This window comes from Eriocheir sinensis, chromosome 59 (assembly GCF_024679095.1).
Source record: "Eriocheir sinensis breed Jianghai 21 chromosome 59, ASM2467909v1, whole genome shotgun sequence".
Lineage (NCBI taxonomy): Eukaryota > Metazoa > Arthropoda > Malacostraca > Decapoda > Varunidae > Eriocheir > Eriocheir sinensis.
This window is the reverse complement of record NC_066567.1, coordinates 6,796,015-6,819,984: the sequence shown is the minus strand read 5'-3', so window position 1 is coordinate 6,819,984 and position 23,970 is coordinate 6,796,015. Positions and strand designations below refer to the sequence as shown.

The following is a 23,970-nucleotide window of genomic DNA, read 5'->3' as shown; positions in this document are numbered from 1 at the left end:
CAGTTTCCTCCACTCAGTTTCCCCTCTCACACGTCCCTCTCACTTTCCCTTCCCATCAGTTTCCCATCATTTCCCCGCTCCATTTCCCATCAGTTTCCCCATTCTCTTTCCCATCAGTTTTTCCTCTTACTTTTCCCCTCATTTTCCCATCATTTCCCCACTCCATTTCCCATCAGTCTCCCCATTCTCTTTCCCATCAGTTCATCCTCTTACTTTTCCCCTCATTTTCCCCTCATTTTTCCCCATCACGACTCTAAGTTTTCCCATCACCATTTTCTGGAAGATGGGACGAAAAGGGGATGGGAAGAATAAAGAGGGGGAGATAAGATAAAAAAAAGATGTTTGGAGGAAGAGAAGAAGTTGATAAAGGGGAAGATGTTAAGTAGGTCGAGTAGGAAGGAGGAAGAGGGAAGAGAAGGGGAGGAATTGAAGGGAAGAAGGGGAAGAGAAGGGAAAAAAGGGGAAGAGAAGGGAAAGAAGGGGTTACTGAAGGGAAGAAGGGAAAGGGCATTATCTCTCTCTCTCTCTTACACACACACACACACACACACACACACACACACACACACAAACACACATAAGCGGACGGACGAACGCAAAAAAAAAAAAGGTTAAAAAAAAAGAAAATCTGTTTTTTTGATAATGAAGAGTTTCCGATCGTGTTTTTTTCTTGTTGTTTTTTTTAAGCGGAACAACTGACTGTCTTTTTTTTCTTTTTCTTATGTCTGTCTGTCAGTGTGTCATCTGGGTATGCTTTCATTTACCGTGTGTGTGTGTGTGTGTGTGTGTGTGTGTGTGTGTGTGTGTGTGTGTGTGTGTGTGTGTGTGTACGTATATCTACCTCACACCTGTATATTAATTAAAGAAAATGAAGGTAAAATAAATAGAGGCATCCAACATAGGTCTACAAAAAAAATAATAATAGGAAAATAATGACCAAAACTTCACCAATAAAAAAAAGACAGAAAAAAAGGAAAGGAAGAAAAAAGAAGAAAAAAATAACGAGCCACAAATAAGCAACAATTACGTGGAGGGAAAAAAAAAGAAATTAACTCCCTCCCTCCCTCCCTCCCCTCCTTCCCTCCCTTACCTGAGACCTTTAAGGAGGAAGAGGAAGAGGAAGAAGAGGTAGGAAGGAGGAAGGAGAGGACGGGAAGGAAAGGAAGGAAGAGAAGGAATAGTAGGTGGTGGTGGTGGAAGAAGAAGAAGAAGAAGAAGAAGAAGAAGAAGAAGAAGAAGAAGAAGAAATAACGAAGACGAGGAATAAAAGGAAATAGAAGAACAGGAAGAAGCAGAAATAAAAAAAGAGGAAAGGAAAGAAAGGAAGGAGAATAACGGGAAAAAAAAGAGACAAGTAAACCAAACAAGAGGAAGAAGGAGAAGAAGGGAAGAGGAAAAAAGAAGAGGAAACAAAAAATCAAATACAAGAAAAAAAATAAAAAAAGGAAAAGAATCAAGAGGCGAAGGAAGAAAAGTAAAAAAAAAAGAGAAAAGGGAAACGAAAATAACAAATGAGAGAGAGAGAGAGAGAGAGAGAGAGAGAGAGAGAGAGAGAGAGAGAGAGAGAGAGAGAGAGAGAGAGAGAGAGAGAGAAGATGAAGTGAAACGAAGTGAATGAGTGCAGTGAAGTGAAGTGAGTATGGGGTGAAACGCGACTAGACTAAGTGAAACGGGGCGAGGAAGTGAAACAACATGAGGTGAAACAAAATGAAGTGAGGGAGAAGTGAAACGAAACGAGATGAAGTGAAACGAAGTGAGAGAAGTGAGGGGTGAAACAGGAGGGAGTGAAACGAGATGAACCGAGATGAAGCGAGAGGCGAAACAAGATGAAACTCAGCGAGACGAAGTGAAAAAAAAAAAGAAATGAAGTGAAATGAAGAGAAACGAAACGGGCTAAAGTAAGTAGAGTGACTGAAGTGAGGTGAGGTGCGAGAGGGGTCGGCAGCCGTTCCCAAAGATAGGTGAAGTGAAGTGAAGTGAAGGGAGGGGTCGCGGGCCGTTCCTGAGGTGAAGGGAGTGAAGGGAGGGGTCAGTAGCCGGTCCCAAAGAGAGGTGAAGGGGGGGGTCGCGGACGTTCCCAAAGAGAGGTGAAGTGAAGGGAGGGGTCGCCGGCCATTCCTGAGGTGAAGTGAAGTGAAGGATCGCCGGCCGTTCCCGAAGTAAGGTAAAGTGAAGTGAAGTGAAAGGTCGCCTGCCGTTCCCGAAGTAAGGTAAAGTGAAGTGAAGTGAAGGGTCGCCGGCCGTTCCTGAGGTGAAGTGAAGTAAGTGAGGGGAGAGGTCAGCAGCCGTTCGCAAAGAGAGGTGAAATGAGGGGTCGTGGCCGTTCCCGAAGTAAGGTGAAGTGAAGTGAAGTGAAGGGTCGCCGGCCGTTCCCGAAGAGAGATGAAGTGAAGTGAGTGAAGGGAGGGGTCGACAGCCGTTCGCAAAGAGAGGTGGTCGTGGCCGTTCCCGAAGTAAGGTGAAGTGAAGTGAAGTGAAGAGTCGCCGGCCGTTCCCGAAGTGAGGTGAAGTGAAGTGAGGGGTCGCGGCCGTTCCCGAGGTGTCACGTTGATACATTTAGCGGGTTTGTCAGCGGCGCCGCGTTGTTTGTCATGTCCGGTAATGTATTCGCGGAGACTCACGGCGACCTGACACCCTCATCTGTTTGTCCCCGCCGATGGAGAGAAAAGAAGAGGCGACGGAGGAGTGCTGGAGGAAGAGGAAGAAGAGGAGGAGGAGGAGGAGGCGAAGGAGTAGGGCTGGAGGAAGAGGAGGAGTGCTGGAATAGGAGGAAGAAGAGAAGGAGGAGGAGGAGTGGTGGAAGAAGAAAAAGAAGAGAAAAGGAAAAGTTTGAGTGCTGGAGGAAGAGGAAGAGGAGGAGAAGGTGACGGAGTGCTGGAGGAAGAGGAAGAAGAAGAGGAGGAGGAGGAGGAGGAGGAGTGCTGGAGGAAGAGGAAGAAGAGGAGGAGGAGGAGGAGTGCTGGAGGAAGAGGAAAAAAAGGAGGAGGAGGAGGAGTGCTGGAGGAAGAGGAAGAAGAGGAGGAGGAGGAGTGCTGGAGGAAGAAGAAGAAGAAGCACATAACAAGAAGAACAGGAACCCAGAAGAATTGAAGAGGCAGAGGCGAAGGAGTGCAAGAAGAAGAGGAAGAAGAGGAGGAGGAGAAATGGGGAAAGAAGAGGAGGAAGAAGAAGGGGATAACAAGAGAAGCGAAAAAGAGGAAGAGAAAAGGAAATCGTGTCGCAGTGCTAGAAGAAGAGAAGAAGGAGGAGGAGGAAGAAGAAGAGGAAGAAGGGGATGAGAAAAAGAATGATGGATAGGATAAGATAAAATGAGAGAGGAAAAAAATGCAGGCAATGGAGGAATATAGGAAAAATGAAGGAAGAAGGGAGGGAGAGAATGAAGGAAGGGAAGGAAGAAGGGGAGGAGGAAGAGAAGGAAAGGAAACAGGAAATGAGAAAAAAGGATGAAGGAGGAAAAAGTTTGAGATTAAGATAAACCAATAGAAAAAAAATAAAAAATAAGAAAAGAGAAAGAAAAGAGGGATAGAAGAAGATGAATATAGAAAAAAGAAAAAGGAAAAGAAAGAAAAATAAGTAGAAAAGAGAAAGAAAAAGGGGTAGATGAAAATTAATATAGAAAAAAAAAGAAAAAAATAAGTAGAAAAGAGAAAGAAAGAAAAACAGAAAATGCATATTATTAGTAAGCAAAAATATAGTTAAGATCATAAGCTACAGATACGCGTGGCTCCAGTGTTCATCCCCGTCTCCTTGGCCTTTGAATCTATCGGGGCAAGAACTCCGACCAGTGTGACATCCTGGTTACCACGGTATGCCTCCCCAGGTGTTCCCAGGTAAGCATTCATCGACCTGCTTTAACGGGAGGATGAACAGCTGGTTTGGGTGCGCGCGGAGAGTCTGGGCCGGGATCGAACCCTCGCCTTCGGACTCTTAGGTAGGCGTATTAACCACTTCACCACGGAGGAGCCTTAGTAGTAGGAGGAGGAGAGGAAGGAGAGGGAGAAGAATAGTTGAAAAAATGGAGTAAAGGAGAATTGGTAAGAGAAGATTGAAGTAAGAAGATGAACAAGAAGGTAAAGAATGTGATACTGTATATTTTTGGCCCAAGAACGAGACAAGAAGATGAAGAAGAAGAAGAAGAAGAAGAAGAAGAAGAAGAAAGAAGAAGAAGAAGAAGAAGAAAGAAAAGAAGAAGAAGGAGAAGAAAAGGATGAGGAGCAGAACGAAGAAGGAGGGGTAGATTCAAGACTGTCAAAAGAAAAAGAAGAAAAAAAGAAGAAGGGGAAGAAAAGGAGGAGGAGCAGAACGAAGGATTGGTAGATTCAAGACTGTCCGGGGTGCTGGGAAAGGTTAGGAACAGACCCTTAACCCATACAGAGGCATTTTAGGGTCTCAGGGTCTTGCAGGTTCTTTAAGGGGGTCTGAGAGTACTTCGGGGGCGCATATGGTCTTGGTAGGCGCCGGAAGGTCTTGAGACTTGAAGTGGGAAAAGACTGAAGGCATTTGACGGCATTTTGAGATCTAAGGGATTTTTCGGGGTCTTTCAAGGGAGTGTAGAAGCATTTCGAGGTTTTATATGGTCTCGGAAAGTCTTAGGGCTGGTCTAGATGGTAAGGCGGGGCTGAAAGTCCTAGGAAAAGACTGAATGCATCTGAGGGCTATTTGGGGTCTCTGAGTCTTACGAGGTCTTTCAAGGGCGTCTAGAACCACCTGGAGGTCTTTGGAGATCTTAGGACTAGTCTAAGAACTTCCAAGGTAGAGTTTGAAGTGTAGGGAGAAGACTTGGAGTCAATCTAGAACCATTTTGGGGTCTCAGGGTCTACTAGGTACGTTTAGAAGCACTTTGGGGGTCTTATACGGTCTTGGGGGTCTTGGGAATGTCTCAGGGCTGGAAGTGTTGGCAAAAGACTGTCTTCGGAGCATATTTGGACGTTTCAGGGTCTTTCAGGTTCTATTAGGCGGGTCTGGGAGCATCTGAGGACATTACAGGGTTAGGGGAGATCTCAGGAATGGTCTAGAATGGACTGGGGACATTATAGAGTCTTGAGGAGATGTCAGGAGTGGTCTAGAAGGGTCTTTTAAGGGTATGTAGAAGCACTTATGATCCTTAAATGTGGCTGGTAGGTCTTCGGGAGGTCTTGGGAATGGTCTGGAGGGTCTGAAGATATTGTAGGGCCCTGGGAACGTCTCGAGAATGGCCTGGGAGCACCTGAAAACAGTATAGGGTCTTATATGGTCTCAGGGGGTCTAAGAGAGGCCTCAGGAATGGTCTGGCAGGGTCTGAAGATATTGAATGGGCCAGAAGCATTTGGGGACAGTATAGGGTCTCTTAGGGGTATGTAGAAGCACCTGGGGGTCTTATATGGTCTCGAGGGGTCTTGGGGAGGCCTCGGGAATGGTCTGGCAGGGTCTGAAGATATTGAATGGGCTAGAAGCATTTGGGGACAGTATAGGGTCTCTTAGGGGTATGTAGAAGCACCTGGGGGTCTTATATGGTCTCGAGGGGTCTTGGGGAGGCCTCGGGAATGGTCTGGCAGGGTCTGAGGCGGGGCTGGCCGGAGCATCGCGCGCCAGGAGCGGGAGAAAACTGGTTGCGGCGACACGCTATTGAAGATCAATGCTACCCACCGAGGAACAAACACGCCCCCACCAGCCCCCCAGCCCCCCAGCAGACCCCCACTAGCCCCCCACCAGCCCCCCACGACCCGCTGCTGGCAAGGAAGAAGAGAAACTCGGCATGCACTTGAAGTTTTATTAAGACCAGCATGTAGACAAGAAACCGCCATATTGCCCAAGCAGGAGGAGGAGGAGGAGGAGGAGGAGGAGGAGGAGGAGGAGGAGGAGGAACGGCAGGTGTCGGAAGGTACACAAAAGGTGGCCGTGGGATCAGGTAATGAAATGATGATGTGAGGGAAGAAGAGGAAGAAGAGGAGGAAGAAGAAGAAGAAGGAACGGTACAAGAAGAAGAAGAAGAAGAAGGAACGGTACAAGAAGAAGAAGAAGAAGAAGAAGAAGAAGAAGAAGAAGAAGAAGGAACGGTACAAGAAGAAGAAGAAGAAGAAGAAGAAGGAACGGTACAAGAAGAAGAAGAAGAAGAAGAAGAAGAAGAAGAAGAAGGAACGGTAGAAGAAGAAAAAGAAGGAGAAGGAGGAGGAGGAAAAAAACAAGAACAAGAAAATTCAGAAAACTATGATATGAAGGAAGATGAAGATAAAGAAGAAGAAGGAGAAGGAGAAGGAGGAGGAGGAGAAGAAGAAGAAATAGAAGAAGAAGGACGAGGAGGAGGAGGAGAAGAAAAGGAAAAAAATTGAAAGGAAATATTTTTTTTTTTTTTTTTTTTTTTTTACATTGCAGCCTATTGCGCCGGTAGGCTTCTTCCGGTGGGCTTTTTCCGGTCCCTGATGGTCGGCCCTGCCCGTGGCGCAGGCGAGTGTTTAGTGTGCGTATCTTTGCCATTCTCATACTGCCACTCCCAGAGCCAGCTTGATCCTAGAATCTAGAGAGAGTCCAAGGATAGGTGGTCTTCTGGACAGCACATGGTTTAAGTTTGCCACTCGGCGGCGGCTGAAAAATCCTAGCTGGGTACTGCGGGGATTGAACTCGCGTCCTCCTGAACACGAGGCCGTTACTTTGACGACTCAGCCACCGCCTCCCCAAATGTACGTTAAAGAAGCAGAAAAGACAAAAAAAAACGAAGAAAAAAAGAAGACAAGAAAAGGAAAAGGAGGAATAAAAACGAAGAAAAGGAAAACAAAAAAAATAAAGAAAAAAAGAGAAGCAAAAAGGAGACAAAACAGAAACAGGAAGCAGAAAAGACAAAAAAAACGAAGAAACAAAGAAGACAAGAAAAGGAAAAGAAGAAAATAAAAAATAAATAAATAAAAAAAGAGAAAGGAGAGAAAAAAAAAGAGAAAACAACAAACCACAGACAGAAACGAACACAGAAACACACCCACATAGACACCCCTCCCCCCCTCCACCACCACCACCACCACCACCGCCACCACCACCACCACAGCGGGACTTCTCTACCACCTGATTTTCCGGCAAGAAATTGGAGCTGTGGCGGAGAGGACATAAATAACGGGAAGATTTTGAAGGGAAAATAGAGAGAGTGGGATTTGTAGCAGCGGGGGGCACGGGAGGAGGAGGAGGAGGAGGAGGAGGAGGAGGAGGAGGAGGAAGAAGAGAAGGGGAGAAAATGGCATAGAGGCATAGCAGAGAGAGAGAGAGAGAGAGAGAGAGAGAGAGAGAGAGAGAGAGAGAGAGAGAGAGAGTTGGGGGTGATAGGCCTTCTCTCCCTCCTTAGACCTATGTGACAAAACTAAATTATGGTTCACATTTGCACTTGATGACAAACACACACACACACACACACACACACACACACACACACACACACACAGTTCATTGTTTGTGTGTGTCAATGGTTATTACTATTATTATTATTATTATTATTATTATTAAATGAGAAGTAAGGAGAGAGAAAGATGAATAAGAGAAGAGGAAAGTGGAGAAGAGTAGAGGAAGAGGAAGAGGAAGAGGACGAAAGAAAGAAGAAAGGAAGAATGGAAGAAGGAGGAAAGGAGAGAAAATGGTGGGAAAGGAAAGGAAGGAGACAGAGAGAAATAATGATGATGGAGGAATGAGAGAGAGAGAGAGAGAGAGAGAGAGAGAGAGAGAGAGAGAGAGAGAGAGAGAGAGAGAGAGAGAGAGAGAGAGAGAGAGAGAGAGAGAGAGAGAGAGAGAGAGAGAGAGAGAGAGAGAGAGAGAGAGAGAGAGAGAGAGAGAGAGAGAGAGAGAGAGACCCGGCGCTAACAGAATAACAGGTGGATCAGAGAAAGAGGTGGGCGCCTGTTATGACGGAGACGACGGTTCCATTAGGGAGACGGCGAAGGGGGAACAGAACCAACAGAGAAAGGAGAGAATAAACGGCAAAACCAACAGGAGAACGAACAGGAGAAACAAGAGAGAAGTATAACAGAGAACAAACAGGAAAACCAATGAGGAGTAAGCGGCAGAACAACAGGAGAACAGAGGAAACAGGAGAGAAATTCGACAGAGAACAGACAGGAAAACCCAATGAAGAGTAAAGGGTAGAACAACAGGAGAACGAACAGAGGAAACAGGAGAGAAGTATAACAGAGAACAGACAGGAAAACCAATGAGGAGTAAGCGGCAGAACAACAGGAGAACAGAGGAAACAGGAGAGAAGTATAACAGAGAACAGACAGGAAAACCAATGAGGAGTAAACGGCAGAACAACAGGAGAACGAAGAGAACGGAGAAGAGTCAACAGCTACCAACAGAGAGAGAGAAACAGAACTAACAGGAAAATTAACAGGGAAACAGAAAACCGATAGCGAACCAACAGGAGCCAACAGAAACCAACGTAGGAGCAGTAAAATCAACAGAAAACCAACAGAGATGATCTAGAAACCAGCAAAAATGACAACAGGAGAACCAACAGGAATCGGACAACCAAGATAACGGTCAGAAAGGCAACAGACACCAACAGACACCAACAGACACCAACAGAGACCAACAGTACGTAAGAACCAGGTGACTAGAACCGACAAGTGTTACCAGCAAAAGAAAACAACTTAAAGCCACAACAGAAAAACCAACAGAAAAAGAAAAAAAACAGAAAACCTCAAAACCTCAAAACAGACAGACATTTTCTTTAAAACTTCGCCCTATAGACCACGCTCCGCTATCTAAACATCCTCAGGTCATCTCAGGTCATAAGCCAGATCAAGTCACGTCGAGCCAGGTCAGGAAGGTTAGGTTAAGTCTTAGGTCAGCTCAGGTCAGGTCAGGTCAGTCCCTTTTGGTCAGCCCCGTCACGAGTGTAAGACTATTTGATGGGATTATTAACGAGCCTCCCCGCCCATCACGAAGGGCTGAAATATTACCCATGAAGAGCTCCAGGGAAGGGGGGGAGGGGGAGGAGAGGAGGGGAGGGAGAGGAGGAGGAAGGAAGGTAGGAATGAGAGAGATAAAAGAGGGAGGATGCAAGAAAGAAAGGAAGACAGGAAGGAAAAGGATGTGAGGAAAATAGAACCAGAATTGAAGGATGAGAAGGGAAGGAAGGAAGGAAGAAAAGGGAGGAGGAAGTTAGGAAGGAAGGGAGGGAGGGAGGGAGAAGGAGAATGACAGAAAGAGGACGGAAAGAAAGAAAAAACATGAATTGAAGAAGTAAGGAAGAGAAGGAGAGGAAAGGGAACAAAGGAAGGAATATAAGGAAAGAAGGAACTAAGAGAGGAAAGAAGAGAGAAAGGAAGGAACCGGTTATTGGAGTCTGAAAGGAAAAGTTAAGAAAAAAAAAGGAAAGGAGGAAAAGTGTGAAAGAGGGAAGAAAGGAAGGAAAAGATAAGGGAAAGGAAGAGATGAAGAAACAAAGAGAGAAAGCGTATGAATGAGAGAGAGAGAGAGAGAGAGAGAGAGAGAGAGAGAGAGAGAGAGAGAGAGAGAGAGAGAGAGAGAGAGAGAGAGAGAGAGAGAGAGAGAGAGAGAGAGAGAGAGAGAGAGAGAGAGAGAGAGAGAAAGGAAACAACCTGAAAGAAGGGAAAAGAGGAAAGCAAAATAACGAAGAAAGGAAGCGAAGGAAACAAGAGAGGAATAGATAAATAAAGGAAAAAAGAAAGACAGACTCCCCGGGGCTCGAACTGACATCCTCTTTGCATGGACGATATTTCCTCACCACTCCGCCATAAAAACACACACGCGATGGGCTCAGGTCTCAGGCGGATCCGGGACTAGTCTGGCCCGGTCTGAACAAATCTTAATAGGTCTGAACATGTCTGAACGAATCTGGAACGGTCTGAATTGGTTTGAACGAGTCTGAACATGTCTCGACTTGTTTGGATTTATCTGGAACGGTCTGAAAGGGTCTGGAATGGTCTGGGTGGGTTTTAAACATGTCTGGACAGGTCTGAGCATGTCTGAATAAGTTTGGATTGGTCTGAACATGTCTCAACTTGCCTGGACTTCTCTGGAACGGTCTGAAAGGGTCTGGAATGGTCTGGGTGGGTTTGAACATGTCTGAACAAGTCTGAGCATGTCTGAATATGCTTGAATTGGCCTGGACATGTCTCGATTTGTCTGGACTCGCCTGGAACGGTCTGAAAGGGTCTTGAATAGGTATGGAACGCGTCTGAAAGGGTCTGGAAGGGTCTGGCGGCGGGTGGGTCAGTATTTACGAATTATTATTAATGTGGTTATTTCCAAGGGCCGTCAGGAGGGGAGCGGCGCCCCTGGAGGCCCCTTCGGCGGCTACATAAATCTCGCCGAGGATTAAGAGAACCCGTGCAGCCGCCCCTCCGAGTTTTGCTTAAGTGTCAACAAGTGGACGAAGACAACACCGCGCCGCGAGATCGAAGTATTGGATGATGCGCTCTGCTCTCCACGGCGGCGGCGGCGGCGGCGGGGAGGTGGTGGTGGTGGTGGTGGGGGATGGGAGGTAAAAGAAACTGCCTTCACTGCCTTCTTTCTCCTCCTCTTTCTCTTCTTTCTCTTCCTCTTTCTCTTCTTCTCCTCCTCTTTCTCTTCTTTCTCCTCTTTCTCTTCCTTTTCCTCTTTCTCCTCTTCTTTTTTCTGCCTTCTGTTCCTCTTTCTCCTCCTCTTCCTCTTTCCTCATTGGTGGTGGTTGGGGTAAGAATCATCCTTCACTGCTCTCTTTCCTCTTTCTCCTCCTCTTGTTTCTTCAATAGTGGTGGTGGTGGTGGTGGTGGTGTCTACCTTCCACTGTCTCCTCTTCTTCCTCCTCCTCCTCCTCTTCCTCCTCCTCCTCCTTCTCTTCCTTCCTTCAGTTGGTGGTGGTTAGGGCCTCCTCTTCCTCCTCCTCTTCCTTCGCCTCTTCCTTCTTTTACTTCAAGCATAGGAGGGGAAAAAGTGGAGGAGGGAAGGAAGAAAAAGGAGGAGGAGGAGGAAGGAAGGTTGGAATGAAAGAGATATAAGTGGAAGGATGCAAGGAAGGAAGGAAGGAAGGAAGGAAAGGAAAAGAAAGGAAAGAAAAAATAGAACATGAATGGAAGGAGGAAAGGATGAATGATGAATAGAGAGAGAAGGGAGACTAGAGACGGAGAGAAAGGAAAAGAAGGATGAAGGAAAAATGGAACGTGAAATGAAGGAAGAAATGATGAATGGTGAATAGAAAGGAGATAAAAGAGGGAGAGAAAGACAAAGAGAGACAGATGAGGGGAATGAGAAAGAGAAACAGGAATAAAGGGGAAGAGAGGAAGAGGATGGAGATGAGATAAAGAGATGAAAAAGAGAGAGAGAGAGAGAGAGAGAGAGAGAGAGAGAGAGAGAGAGAGAGAGAGAGAGAGAGAGAGAGAGAGAGAGAGAGAGAGAGAGAGAGAGAGAGAGAGAGAGAGAGAGAGAGAGAGAGAGAGAGAGAGAAAATAAGTATGATTCTGAGAGACACGACAGGGGGAGTAGGGGGAAGAGGGGGCCAGGGGGGGTACAGAGACCAGCTTTAGGTCATCCCCAATCCCCAGGTGGTGCGTGGGGAAGAAGGGGAGGAAGGGAAAGAGACCAGCTGTAGAGATCACTTCAAGGGAAAAAAAGGGGGGAGAAGGGGGGAGGGGGGCGAAGGGGGGGCAGGTTGGTCGATGGCGATCTCTTCTTGGATACCTGAGGAGGAGGAGGAGGAGGAGGAGGAGGAGGAGGAGGAGTTGGGGAAGACGGTGAGGCAGAAGGGGAGGGGAAGAAAGAGGAGGAGGAGGAGGAGGAGGAAGAGATGCCAGAGCCGGAAAGACAGGCAAGAGAGAGAGAGAGAGAGAGAGAGAGAGAGAGAGAGAGAGAGAGAGAGAGAGAGAGAGAGAGAGAGAGAGAGAGAGAGAGAGAGAGAGAGAGAGAGAGAGAGAGAGAGAGAGAGAGAGAGAGAGAGAGAGAGAGAGAGAGAGAGAGAGAATAAGAAACGGAGCAAAACCATGAATCAGAAAGACTGGAACATCATTTTTTATCCTGAATCATGCATCACCACCTCCCCCCCACCCCCCCACCACCACCATCTTAAAACACCCCGAACTTGAGGACGCCGCCGCCGCCATCTTGTGAGCGGAGGTACCCGAGGACGCAGGAGGAGGAGGAGGAGGAGGAGGAGGAGGAGTGGGTGGGTGGGTGGGAGGAAAATGACTGTTCAATACCCGGCGTGAGGTGAGGCCGGGCAGCAAGAGACTGGAGCCACGCCACCCGACCATTTTGTGAGGCTTTGAAGTGAACGTCTTGGCCACTCTTCGCCGGCAGCCATCGCGGGGACCTGCAGGAGGGGACGAAGGAGGCTGAGAAGGATGGAAAAAAAATTAAGGAAATGGAGAAATTGACAAAAATGGAATCGTAAGGGAGATGAAGGATGCTGAAAAGAATGAGTAGGATGCTGGGAAGAGTGCAGGAGATGAAGGAACTCGTCGGGAAGGATAGAAACGTGGGATAAAGACGGTTAAGGATGCTGAAGATGAGTTAATAGAAGTGAAGGATGAGTAGGATGCTGGGAAGAGTGCAGGAGATGAAGGAACACGATAAGGATGCTGAAGATAAAATGATAGTAAAGGTAAGGATTATGAGGGGCGAAGGATGCTGGGAAGGATGCAGGAGATGAAGGATGCTGGGAATATGTAGAAGATGCGAAGGATGCTGGGAAGAGTGAAGAAGATGAAAGAATATGATAGAAAGGATATGTTGAATGATGGAGATGAAGGATACTGAAGATGAAATGATAGGAATGAAGGATGTAGGAGAGGAAAGAACTTGATAGAAGGAAAGGAAGGATACTCTAAAGGGTGGAGGAGATGCGAAGGATGCTGGGAAGGGTGTAGGAGATGAAGGAACTCACTGGAAAGGATTTAACTGATGCTGTGAATATGGTAAAAGATGAAGGATGCTGGGAAGAGTGTGGGAGATGAAGAAACTCGATGGAAGGGAAGTGAAGGATGCTGGGAAAGGTGGAGGAGATGAAGAAAGACGATAGGAAGGAAGTGAAAGGTGCAGGAGATGAAAGAAATGTATAGAAAGGTAGAAATGGTGAATAATAAAGGAGATGAAAGATGCTGAAGATGAATGGTAGAAAGGGTTAGGATTTAAGGAAGAGCAGGATTGGTAGGATGCAGGGAAGGGTGTAGGAGGTAAAGGAAAGGGAAGAAAACGAAGGAAATAGTGAATGGTGAAGGATTTTAAGGATGCTGAGAATACCTTGGGAGATGAAGAGAAAGAAAGGATTGAAAGGGATGCTGGGAAGGGTTGAGGAGATGAAAGAAAGCAAACGAAATTATATAAATGAAGGGAATGAAGCTCAAAAAATAAAGGAAGAAGGAGAAAGAAGGAAGGGAAGAATGGAAGTGAAGATGCTGAGAACAGGAGACGAGACAAGATAAATGGTTGAAGAAGGATGCTGTGAAGGCCGAAGGATAAGAAAGAGAAGGATAAGAAATGATGAGGAATAAGGAAAGACGGATAATATGAAGGATGCTGCAAATAATGAGAGAAACTGTAAGGATATAAGGAAGTGTAGGATGTTTGAAAGGGTACAGGAGATGAAATGAACAATAAAAAAGAGTGAAGGAATGAAGGAAGTGAAATAGGATGCGAAGGATGCTGGGAATTGAGATAAAACAAAGGAAACAAGGATATAAGGAAGTGTAGGATGTTTGAAAGGATACAGGAGATGAAATGAACAATAAAAAAGAGTGAAGGAATGAAGGAAGTGAAATAGGATGCGAAGGATGCTGGGAATTGAGATAAAACGAAGGAAACAAGGATACAAGGATGCGTAGGATGGTAAGATCGCTATAGGATGCCGTAGAGAGGAAAATAAACCGATAAGTAATAGGATGAGTAACGTCAGTGAAGGATTTGGGTGTGTCTGAAGGATGCGAAGGATGGCAAAGAATACAAAGGATGCTGGGAAGACTATAGGATGTCAAGGATGCGATAGAGACACAAGATCACATAGGAATCATGAGAGGGAATGCAGGAGGGAGAAGGAGGAGGTCGAAACAAAGCGGCGAAGGATGTTGAAGGATACCTAGGATACTGAGATTGAAGGAAACGCAGGATACTGAGGAGATTAAAGAGGAGAGGGAGGACGAGTATTGGAGATTAAAGGATACATAGGATACATGAGCGTTAAAGGAATCATGCTAAAAGGACTCCTAGGATACAGGGAAGGGCTGAAGGATACGACGGATGCTGTTAAGATGACGGGAGAGAACGGAGATGAAGGAAAAGGAGAAGGGAAGAGATAGGATAGGATAAGATAGGATGCTTAGAAGGATAAAGAAAGGATGGAGATGAAGGAAGGGAAGGAGATGAGAAGGATGGAAGGAAGGGAAGATATGGGAAGTGAAGGAAAAGGAAGAGAGAGAATGAAAAGAAGGATAGGAGAGAAAAAATGAAGAAGAGGGAGAAAGTATAGGGATTGAAGAATAGGAATGAGAGAGAAGTGAAGTAAAGGAAGAAGGGAGAAGTGAAGGAAGGGAAGGAGAAAATGGAGGAAACGGAGATGGGAATATATAAAGGAAGGAAGGGAATGAGAAAGAAAGGAAAGAAAAGGAGATGAGAAAAATACGACGAAGATAGGGAAGGAGAGAGAGAGAGAGAATTCCAGGAAGCAAAGGAGGCAGTGGAGGTAAAGGAGATGGAGGTGAAGGAAGGGAAGGAGGTGGTAGGACTCCAAGGATATCCAGGAATTGCTTATAAGTGAGGGATGTGAAGGAGGCGAGGCGCGTGAGGGCGTGAGGAACGAGGATTAGGACGCGAGGGTCGGCGGAGAGGGATGTGACGCCTCGGAAGGGGAGCCGAGGGAAGGAGGGAGTAATGAGAGTGTGGGGAGGAAGGAGTGAGGGAGAGGGACGGTGGTGATGGTGGCGGAGGAGGAAGATGACGGGAAGAAGAGGGATAAATAGAGGAAGACGGGAGTAAGAGAGGCGTGAAGCAGGAAGCCGAGGACGGCGGAGAGGCCGAGGGAGCTGCGTAAGTCGGCGGAGACACTCGAGGACTGGAGAGCGGCTGTGAAACTTTTCCGATGGTGTGGAGCAAGTAATTGGCGGCGATGTGTGGCGCGGAGTGGCGGCCGGGCAGCGTCCAGGGTCAGGTGGAGGGGCGAGGGTGTTGGGGTGTGAGGTGAGGGCGAGGGTGTTGGGGCCAATGGCTTGTTAGCGGAGCATTGCCACGCGGTGTAATTGGGTTGTGGCCGCGGGACGGCGGAGCCTCGCCGCGTTCGTGTCGCGGCCATGAATCGATGGTGACATATTGATGTGGGCCGCGCCGCGCCGCGCCGCTGCTGAAGGAGCAGGAATAACACCATCACGAAGGCCGTCACTTATATGTAAAAATTACACGTCTCTTACCGGATTGATTATTAGTGGCGTGATTCATGCCAAGCCGATGGCGGCGCGGCCCGGAACACTGCGTGCACATGCAAGGCTCATTGACTGGGGCGGCGGGCCGGGGCAGGGCGCCGCCGCGGCCCAAAAAACTCTGGCGAGAGAGGCGGCGGCGGCGGCGGCCCCGCACGGCCCTGTAAGCTGGGCCAACCTTTTCGCTGTATCGACGTATCGGATTTCGTGACTCAGTACCGATTTGGCTGCAAGTGGCTCGTTTGATTTCCCACAAATGGTACACACACACCGGGGCCCCGCCGCTGCCCCGCCCCGCCCCGCCCCGCCCCTTACGGCGGCCCGCGGGCGGCGCCGCCCTTCGCCCCGCAGCCCGGAGACCGTGCGGGGCGGGGAGGGTGCCGGGCGGGGCGGCGGGCCCCGCCGCGGCCTGGCCTGCCTTCGTTAGTTGTGTTTGAGGCTTGTCACGCTGTTAGATGCAGATACCATTAACATGCTTTTTGTCATGCAATTGATGTTTGAACGAATTATTTATGTGAGCTAAACTTGTGTCCTGCAGAAGTGTGTCACTCAGAGTGTTTCTTTGTGTCAGTCATGCCAGGGAGTGTGTTGGGCAGCCCCGGGCCGGACACTGAACTTGACCACGAGGCTTTACTTGTGACGGTTGGTGCTGGCGCCGCGTGGTCCCCTTTGTGGCGGAGGATAAACCGTGGCTTTTATTCTCCTTGCAGACTGCCAGAGCCGAAACTCGCGAGCCGAGCCGGGCAAACGAGTCTCCTCTTCCACCATCTCCTCCTCCTCTTCCTCTTCCTCCTCCTCTCATTCTTCCTCGGCCTCCTCTTCTTCCTCACCTTCCTCCCTGAGCAGCAGTAAACTCCCCCCCGGCCCTCCTCGGTCGTGCCCCCCCCAGCCCCGCCCCAGCTACCCGCCCACCTACCCCGCCCACGCCCACGCCCAGTACCAGGCTCAGGCTCAGATTCACGCCGGGCAGGCTCACGGCTTGGCTCACGGCCCGCCTCAGACTCAAACTTATGGCGCCTGCTATCTTGGCTCGGCCCCGCCCCACCACTTTGCTCAGCCTAGCTCCTCTACACTCTTCTCGCCCTACAATAGATAGTGAGTGCCAAGCCCCCTTTCATAAGACAGACCCACTGTGTGTCACCCCCTAGTGAGCAGCAGCAGCAACAGCATCAACAGCAACAGCAACCTCCCCCCCTTAGCCGCTTACATGTCACCCTGAGTGCCCCCCTCGCCCCACCCTCGTAGTGTGTCTGTATGTGTGTGTGTGTTGTCACCCTGAGTGCCACGTACGGTAGTCAGTGCCATGTTAGGCGTGGCACCCATGACACCGACCCTGTAGACAAGACCTGTACCTGTATTGTGCCCCGCTAGTACCCTGCCACTGACCCTGTATGACCTGCTCGTAGAACTGACCTTGTGCCCTCCCTTGCCTGTGTCACACGTTGCCCCCCCATCCCTCCCCTGCCAGACCCTGAAACCCTGCAAAATGATAGTCCCTCCACTCACCCCAGTCCCTACCTCCCTCCCTCCATGACTCCTTCCCCTAGTTCTCCTCCCCTGTAGAGAAAGGCATATGCGTATCCACGAATCCACTCCCTACCACCCTGCACACACCCCTGCCACACACACCACCACATTCAACACCATCTACATCACCCACACCACCAAATAGAAAGATTACACCCCACAAGACAGGCTCCTCCCCATGCTTTCTCCCCACACCCCAGCCGGCTGCTCCCCTGCTAAAGACCCCAAGACCCCTGCTTTTATGCGCTCTCCCTCCCTGGCTCCCCTGCCCCATATGTGCTCCCCAAGCTGAGGACATGTGCACAGATCCGCTTCTTATCTCCCCCCCGTGTTGAGTGTTACCTCCCCTATGTGTTACTCCCCTGTGTGTTATCTTTGTGTTATTGTTGTGTTACCCATTGGTCAGTGTCCCTCCACGTTCACCTGTCGCGTAAATTGAAGACTCGCGTAAATTCGAACAGTGTATTTTTTTCTTTACCTGTGATTGAGGGAAACGTGGGAGGCTCGATCTTGCTGGTTTTAGGAAATGGGTTTATGAGGTTTTTTTTTTAAAGGGAGAAAAGGAATGGTGATAAACGACAGATTGATGCTTGGAGGGACGCTGATAAACAAACAAACACACGTACACAGACACGGAAAAAAAGAGAGAGAATATGTGTGAAAGTGAGAGAATGAGTGAGAGAGACAGAGAGATGTATGTAGGATGTTAGAAGAGAGAGAAGAGGGAGAGAAGGAGGTGGGGCAGAGGAGAGGACATTTCACCCCCATCTTCTCCCCCCCTCCCCCTCCCCTTCTCCTCTCCCTCTCCCCTCCCCCCTCCCCCCCTCTCCCCCCTCTCTCCCCGTCACACGTTCGGCATCGACCAACCTTATACTCTGTTCCCCAAACACTTTCCTTATTGACTTCACTAGAGAGAGAGAGAGAGAGAGAGAGAGAGAGAGAGAGAGAGAGAGAGAGAGAGAGAGAGAGAGAGAGAGAGAGAGAGAGAGAGAGAGAGAGAGAGAGAGAGAGAGAGAGAGAGAGAGAGAGAGAGAGAGAGAGAGAGAGAGAGAGAGAGAGAGAGAGAGAGAGAGAGAGAGAGAGAGAGAGAGAGAGAGAGAGAGAGAGAGAGAGAGAGAGAGAGAGAGAGAGAGAGAGAGCTAGAGAGAGAGATCGAGAGAGAGAGAGAGAGAGAGAGAGAGAGAGAGAGAGAGAGAGAGAGAGAGTTTTACCAGATGACAGATCAATGGGAGGTTTAGTAAAATAACGAATGAAAGAAACATGTGAATCAATAGAGAGAGAGAGAGAGAGAGAGAGAGAGAGAGAGAGAGAGAGAGAGAGAGAGAGAGAGAGAGAGAGAGAGAGAGAGAGAGAGAGAGAGAGAGAGAGAGAGAGAGAGAGAGAGAGAGAGAGAGAGAGAGAGAGAGAGAGAGACATAGTAGACACAAAACCACTCAGGTAGATATTCACACACACACACACACACACACACACACACACACACACACACACACACACACACCTGCATTATCGTGAATGTTTTAGTGTTTTTTTTTTTCAATATTGTTTTATAAAACGAATCGGATCATAAATTTTGTGTCTAAAAATTAATATCAAAAGAAATTACGTTATGATTAGAGAGAGAGAGAGAGAGAGAGAGAGAGAGAGAGAGAGAGAGAGAGAGAGAGAGAGAGAGAGAGAGAGAGAGAGAGAGAGAGAGAGAGAGAGAGAGAGAGCAACATCAATACTAACATTCCCATCTGTTTTTTTTTTTTTTTTTTACTTTTTTTTATATCGTTCCTGTATGTAAACGTGTGCATTCGTGTGTGTGTGTGTGTGTGTGTGTGTGTGTGTGTGTGTGTGTGTGTGTGTGTGTGTGTGTGTGTGTGTTTAGCCATGTACGTGGAAGGTCTCGTGTAGGTCGTGTAGTTCTATGTGTACTTAGTCTCAGCATGTGTGTCTATGTACGTGTGTGTGTACTTAGATGTGTGTACGTAGATGTGGGGTCTGTCATCTCATGTGCATTTGTGTACGTATTATTATGTATTATGTATTATGTATGTATGTATGTGAGAGAGAGAGAGAGAGAGAGAGAGAGAGAGAGAGAGAGAGAGAGAGAGAGAGAGAGAGAGAGAGAGAGAGAGAGAGAGAGAGAGAGAGAGAGAGAGAGAGAGAGAGAGAGAGAATAAAACACAGACAGACGGAAGAACAGACAGAGAAAGAAAAATAATATAAAAACCGAAAAAATACACAAAAAAAGAAGAGAGAGAGAGAGAGAGAGAGAGAGAGAGAGAGAGAGAGAGAGAGAGAGAGAGAGAGAGAGAGAGAGAGAGAGAGAGAACAAACCTAACCCAAAAAACAAACCGAACCAAAACCAGCATCTCTCTCTCTCTCTCTCTCTCTATCTATCTATCTATCTATCTCCCTCTCCTGCACAGCCTCCGCGCGCCTCCCTCCCTCCCGTGCAGGCGAGAGGGAAGTGAGAGAGAGTGAGAGAGAGAAAGAGAGAGAGAGAGAGAGAGGCCGACGTAGACCCGCCCTCCTCCAGTCGATTCTCTCTCTCTCTCTCCGCCTCTCTCCTCTCTCTCCGCCTCTCTCTCCAACGGCGTCTGGGTATTGGAAAGTCCCTCCTCCTCCTCCCTCCTCCTCCTCCTCCTCCTCCTCCTCCTCTTCCACCACCCACCAGAAACTCGTACCTCCCACCGCCCTCTTTTTATCCTCCTCCTCCTCCTCCTCCTCCTCCTCCTCCTCCTCCTACATTCACCTGCCCACCCACTCTTCCTCCTCCTCCTTCTCCTCCTCCTCCTCCTCTAGCAGACACAAATCCCGCCCAAATTCGCCCCGCCCACCGCCGTAGCCCCTTGCCCCGCCCAATCCAGACCCAAACCCGCCCAAAAACCGCCCAACGCTTTCCCATATACATTTTTTTTTTTACCTCTTTCGGGTCTAAGAGGTAATGGGGTGAAGAGGTGAAGGGGTGAAGGAAAGGGTGAAGGGGTGAAGGGGAGGAAAAGGGGGGAGGGGGGAGAGAAAAGAAGGTTTTGATGCTGTATTGATAAAAGGGGAGATAGGAATGTTAGAGAGAGAGAGAGAGAGAGAGAGAGAGAGAGAGAGAGAGAGAGAGAGAGAGAGAGAGAGAGAGAGAGAGAGAGAGAGAGAGAGAGACAGGCCACGTGATCGACAGAGATAACCAATAACGTTACACTATACGGTTGAGAGAGAGAGAGAGAGAGAGAGAGAGAGAGAGAGAGAGAGAGAGAGAGAGAGAGAGAGAGAGAGAGAGAGAGAGAGAGAGAGAGAGAGAGAGAGAATAACTGACACGAAAAGAGAAAGACTAAACGAAATAAAATCAACACACACACACACACACACACACACACACACACACACACACACACACACACACACACACACACACACACACACACAGGTAATTATATCGGCGAAAGTGACAGGCCCAGGTAGAGAGAGACACACCTGCATATCGCTAATGACCGGTGCCTTGTCAATGGCTATCAGGTGAACATCAGGTAACGTCATGAGAGAGAGAGAGAGAGAGAGAGAGAGAGAGAGAGAGAGAGAGAGAGAGAGAGAGAGAGAGAGAGAGAGAGAGAGAGAGAGAGAGAGAGAGAGAGAGATAACATCGTTGTGGCCATCAGAGTGTCATCATGAATATCAGTCGTGTGTGTGTGTGTGTGTGTGTGTGTGTGTGTGTGTGTGTGTGTGTGTGTGTGTGTGTGTGTGTGTGTGTGTGTTGTTTCTCTGGAGTATCGCCCGAACACACACACGGACACGCACGCACGCACGCACGCACGTTTAATATTCCCGTAATGTAGTTTAAACCTGATTTTCGGCGCCATGCCAAAATTTTTAAACAATACGAAACGCAATACGATCACGACAAAACTGCGTGGAATGTGTGTGTGTGTGTGTGTGTGTGTGTGTGTGTGTGTGTGTGTGTGTGTGTGTGTGTGTGTGTGTGTGTGTGTGTGTGTGTGTGTGTGTGTGTGTGTGTGTGTGTGTGTGTGTGTGTGTGTTTGGGGATTTTCATTAGGCACGTATTCACACATAAGAAAACAGACATTGTGTACTTGTGTGTATGTATGTATGTATATATGTATGTATGTATGTATATATGTATGTATGTATGTATGTATGTATGACTATAAATACCGTGTTTTTTTATGTACGATAGATACGAAATACCCGTTTTATACCCGTACATGTGTGTGTGTAGATGTGTGTGTACCTGTATCTCTGTGTATATATGTGTGTACGTGTATGTATTTATGTACGTATCTGTGTATGTAAGTGTATGTGTATGTATATGTGTAATTATTTTTTGTATATGTTTGTGTACGTGTATTCGGTATCCTGTTTGTGTATGTGTGTAAGAGTTTGATATTCCGTGTATGTGTGTGTTTATGTAAGTGTATGTGTGCGTATTAGGTGTACATAGACTCGTCGGATAAGATTAATATGGGTCGCTGTCACCGCCATGCTGGCCGCGGGACGCCCCCCTTAAGCCTTCAAACGGAGCGCGGGGGCCGGAGTGCTCAAAAGGCAGGCTGGAGATGGCGGTCGCTGGAGGCTGGGAGAGAGAGAGAGAGAGAGAGAGAGAGAGAGAGAGAGAGAGAGAGAGAGAGAGAGAGAGAGAGAGAGAGAGAGAGAGAGAGAGAGAGAGAGAGAGAGAGAGAGAGAGAGAGAGAGAGAGAGAGAGAGAGAGAGAGAGAGAGAGAGAGAGAGAGAGGTCTTCATTCCACTTCATTCCACTCTTATTTTTTTTCTTGTTTAACTCTCTCATTCCACATTCACTCTCTTTTGTTGTTTTTTCTCCTTTTATTTATCCTGTTTTGTTTTGTTTTCGCTTTTTATTTCTTTATTCCACCTCTGTTGTTTTCTCTGTTTCTCTTGTTTTTTCCTCCTTTCATTCCTTCATTCCATCTTTACTCCATTCTTTCTTCATTCTCTTTCCTTATTTTCTTCTGTTTCTCTTCTCTTGTCTTCTTTTATCTTTCTTTTTCTTCTTTCTTTCTCTCATATCTTTTTTTTTTTCTTTTATTTTTCTTCCACTTCATTTTTTTTTCACTTTTTTATTTTTTCTATTTTTCTTCTATTTTCCTCTCCTTATTTCTTTTTCTTTTCTTCTTTTTCTCATTTTCTTTCTTCTTTTTTCTTTTTCTTTTCCTTCTTCTTTTTCTTCTTTTCTTTTTCTTAATCCTTTCCATTCTCTTCTCTCTCTCTTCCTCTCATCTTTTCTTCCTCTTCTTCTCTTCCTCCTTTTATTTCTTCCTTTCTATTCCTCTTCCTTCCTCTCATTCCTCTTCATCCCTTACTCTTTATTCTCAGTCCTTCTTCCTTACTTCTTTTTCTCCTCCTCATTCCTTCAAACATGGCGTCTTGTGTGATTATGTGTGTGTGTGTGTGTGTGTGTGTGTGTGTGTGTGTGTGTGTGTGTGCAGGTTTAAGTGAACGTTTCTTTCTGTCACAACCATAAAGCTAATATTTTTATCTCCCTTTGATAGCTCTCTCTCTCTCTCTCTCTCTCTCTCTCTCAATATTTCTTCAATCATTTAATTCATATTCTTTGTATCCGCTCCTCCTCCTCCTCCGCCTCCTCCTCCTCCTCCTCCTCCTCCCTTAGGCACTCTTCTTCCTCCTCCTCCCCCTCCTCCTCCTCCCCCTCCTCCTCCCTTCCTTCTTTCTACACCCTCAGGACACACACACACACACACGCACACACACACACACGCACACACACACACACGCACGTAAAAGAATAATTAACTTCAAAACAATATCATCATCCCTTTTTATCCTCTTTTATCTTCTTCATTTCCTTTATCCTTCATTCCTGCACTTGACGTTCATTCGCTGATATAGATTCGAGGCCGCGGTTTTTCTTGACTCCCCGAAAACCCGCGACTCGCTCCTGGCCGCGGGAAAATCCTTGGGGTCCGCGGTTTTATTTTCCTCTTCCTCGAGTTTGCGGTTTGGCTTAAGAGAAATTTTGCGAGGTGGAGGAAGAGGAAGAGGAGAAGAAGGAGGAGGAGGAGGAGGAAGATTAAGATATAGGAGGAAGACTAGTGATGGTGGTGACGATGATTGTTATAGTGGTGACGACAGTAGTAGTAGTAGTAGTAGTAGTAGTAGTAGTAGTAGTAGTAGTAGTAGTAGTGATGTTACCAGTAAATTAGATTAAATAAATATATGTATAGAGAGAGGGATAGTTATAATGATTGTGATAGTGGTGGTGGTGGTGGTGGTGGTACAGAAAGACAGGTAAAAGAAGGTAGAGAATGGTTATGACTTTAGTGGTGGTAGTGGTGGTGGTGGTGGTGGTGATGGTAATGGTGGTGGTGGTGGTGGTGGTGGTGATGGTAATGGTGGTGGTGGTGGTGGTGGTACAGGTGAGGCATCAGGTGGCTTCGTGAGCATAATGAGGGCTGAGTCTTGCATAGAATTACCTGCGCTCCTCGATAATGCTAATACCGGGCCGCCGCAAACCAAAGACTTCTTCATAATTATATTCCTGCTCTCGTGTTTCTCTCTCTCTCTTCTCACTTTCCCTCTCTTTTTCTCTCATTTCTCCTTCTTCTCTTTTCTTTCCCCTCACTTTCTCTCTTTTCCTTCGTTTTCTTTCTCTCTTGATGCTGAGAGAGAGAGAGAGAGAGAGAGAGAGAGAGAGAGAGAGAGAGAGAGAGAGAGAGAGAGAGAGAGAGAGAGAGAGAGAGAGAGAGAGAGAGAGAGAGAGAGAGAGAGAGAGAGAGAAAGGGGGGAGACACGCCCCTCCACCAGCTGACCGTCACAGTGCTAATGTGGAACGAACCCGAGGAGGAGGAGGAGGAGGAGGAGGAGGAGGAGGAGGAAGAGGAAGAGGAGGAGGAAGACATACACCCACTTCCCCTCCTCCTTTTCCTCCTTTTCCTCCCCCTTTTTCCTCTCTCTCTCGACTTGTCACATACACTAAGAGAAGGAGAGAGAGAGAGAGAGAGAGAGAGAGAGAGAGAGAGAGAGAGAGAGAGAGAGAGAGAGAGAGAGAGAGAGAGAGAGAGAGAGAGAGAGAGAGAGAGAGAGAGAGAGAGAGAGAGAGAGAGAGAGAGAGAGA

The 23,970-nt window shown here is 47.5% G+C and overlaps 1 protein-coding gene across 7 annotated transcripts in view; it reads left to right on the top strand.

Annotated features, from left to right (window-relative positions):
• Window positions 1-23,970, top strand: part of LOC126985476 (hepatocyte nuclear factor 6-like) — a 296,520-nt gene that overhangs the window by 223,108 nt on the left and 49,442 nt on the right. For 4 of the 7 annotated variants that reach the window (XM_050840429.1, XM_050840431.1, XM_050840430.1 and 1 more), the window contains one exon: window positions 16,067-16,451. The exons of the other annotated variants lie outside the window; for them this stretch is intronic. In XM_050840429.1, the coding sequence (XP_050696386.1) occupies window positions 16,067-16,451 (385 nt within the window). The remainder of the gene's footprint in view (window positions 1-16,066; window positions 16,452-23,970) is intronic. 7 annotated transcript variants of the gene reach the window in all.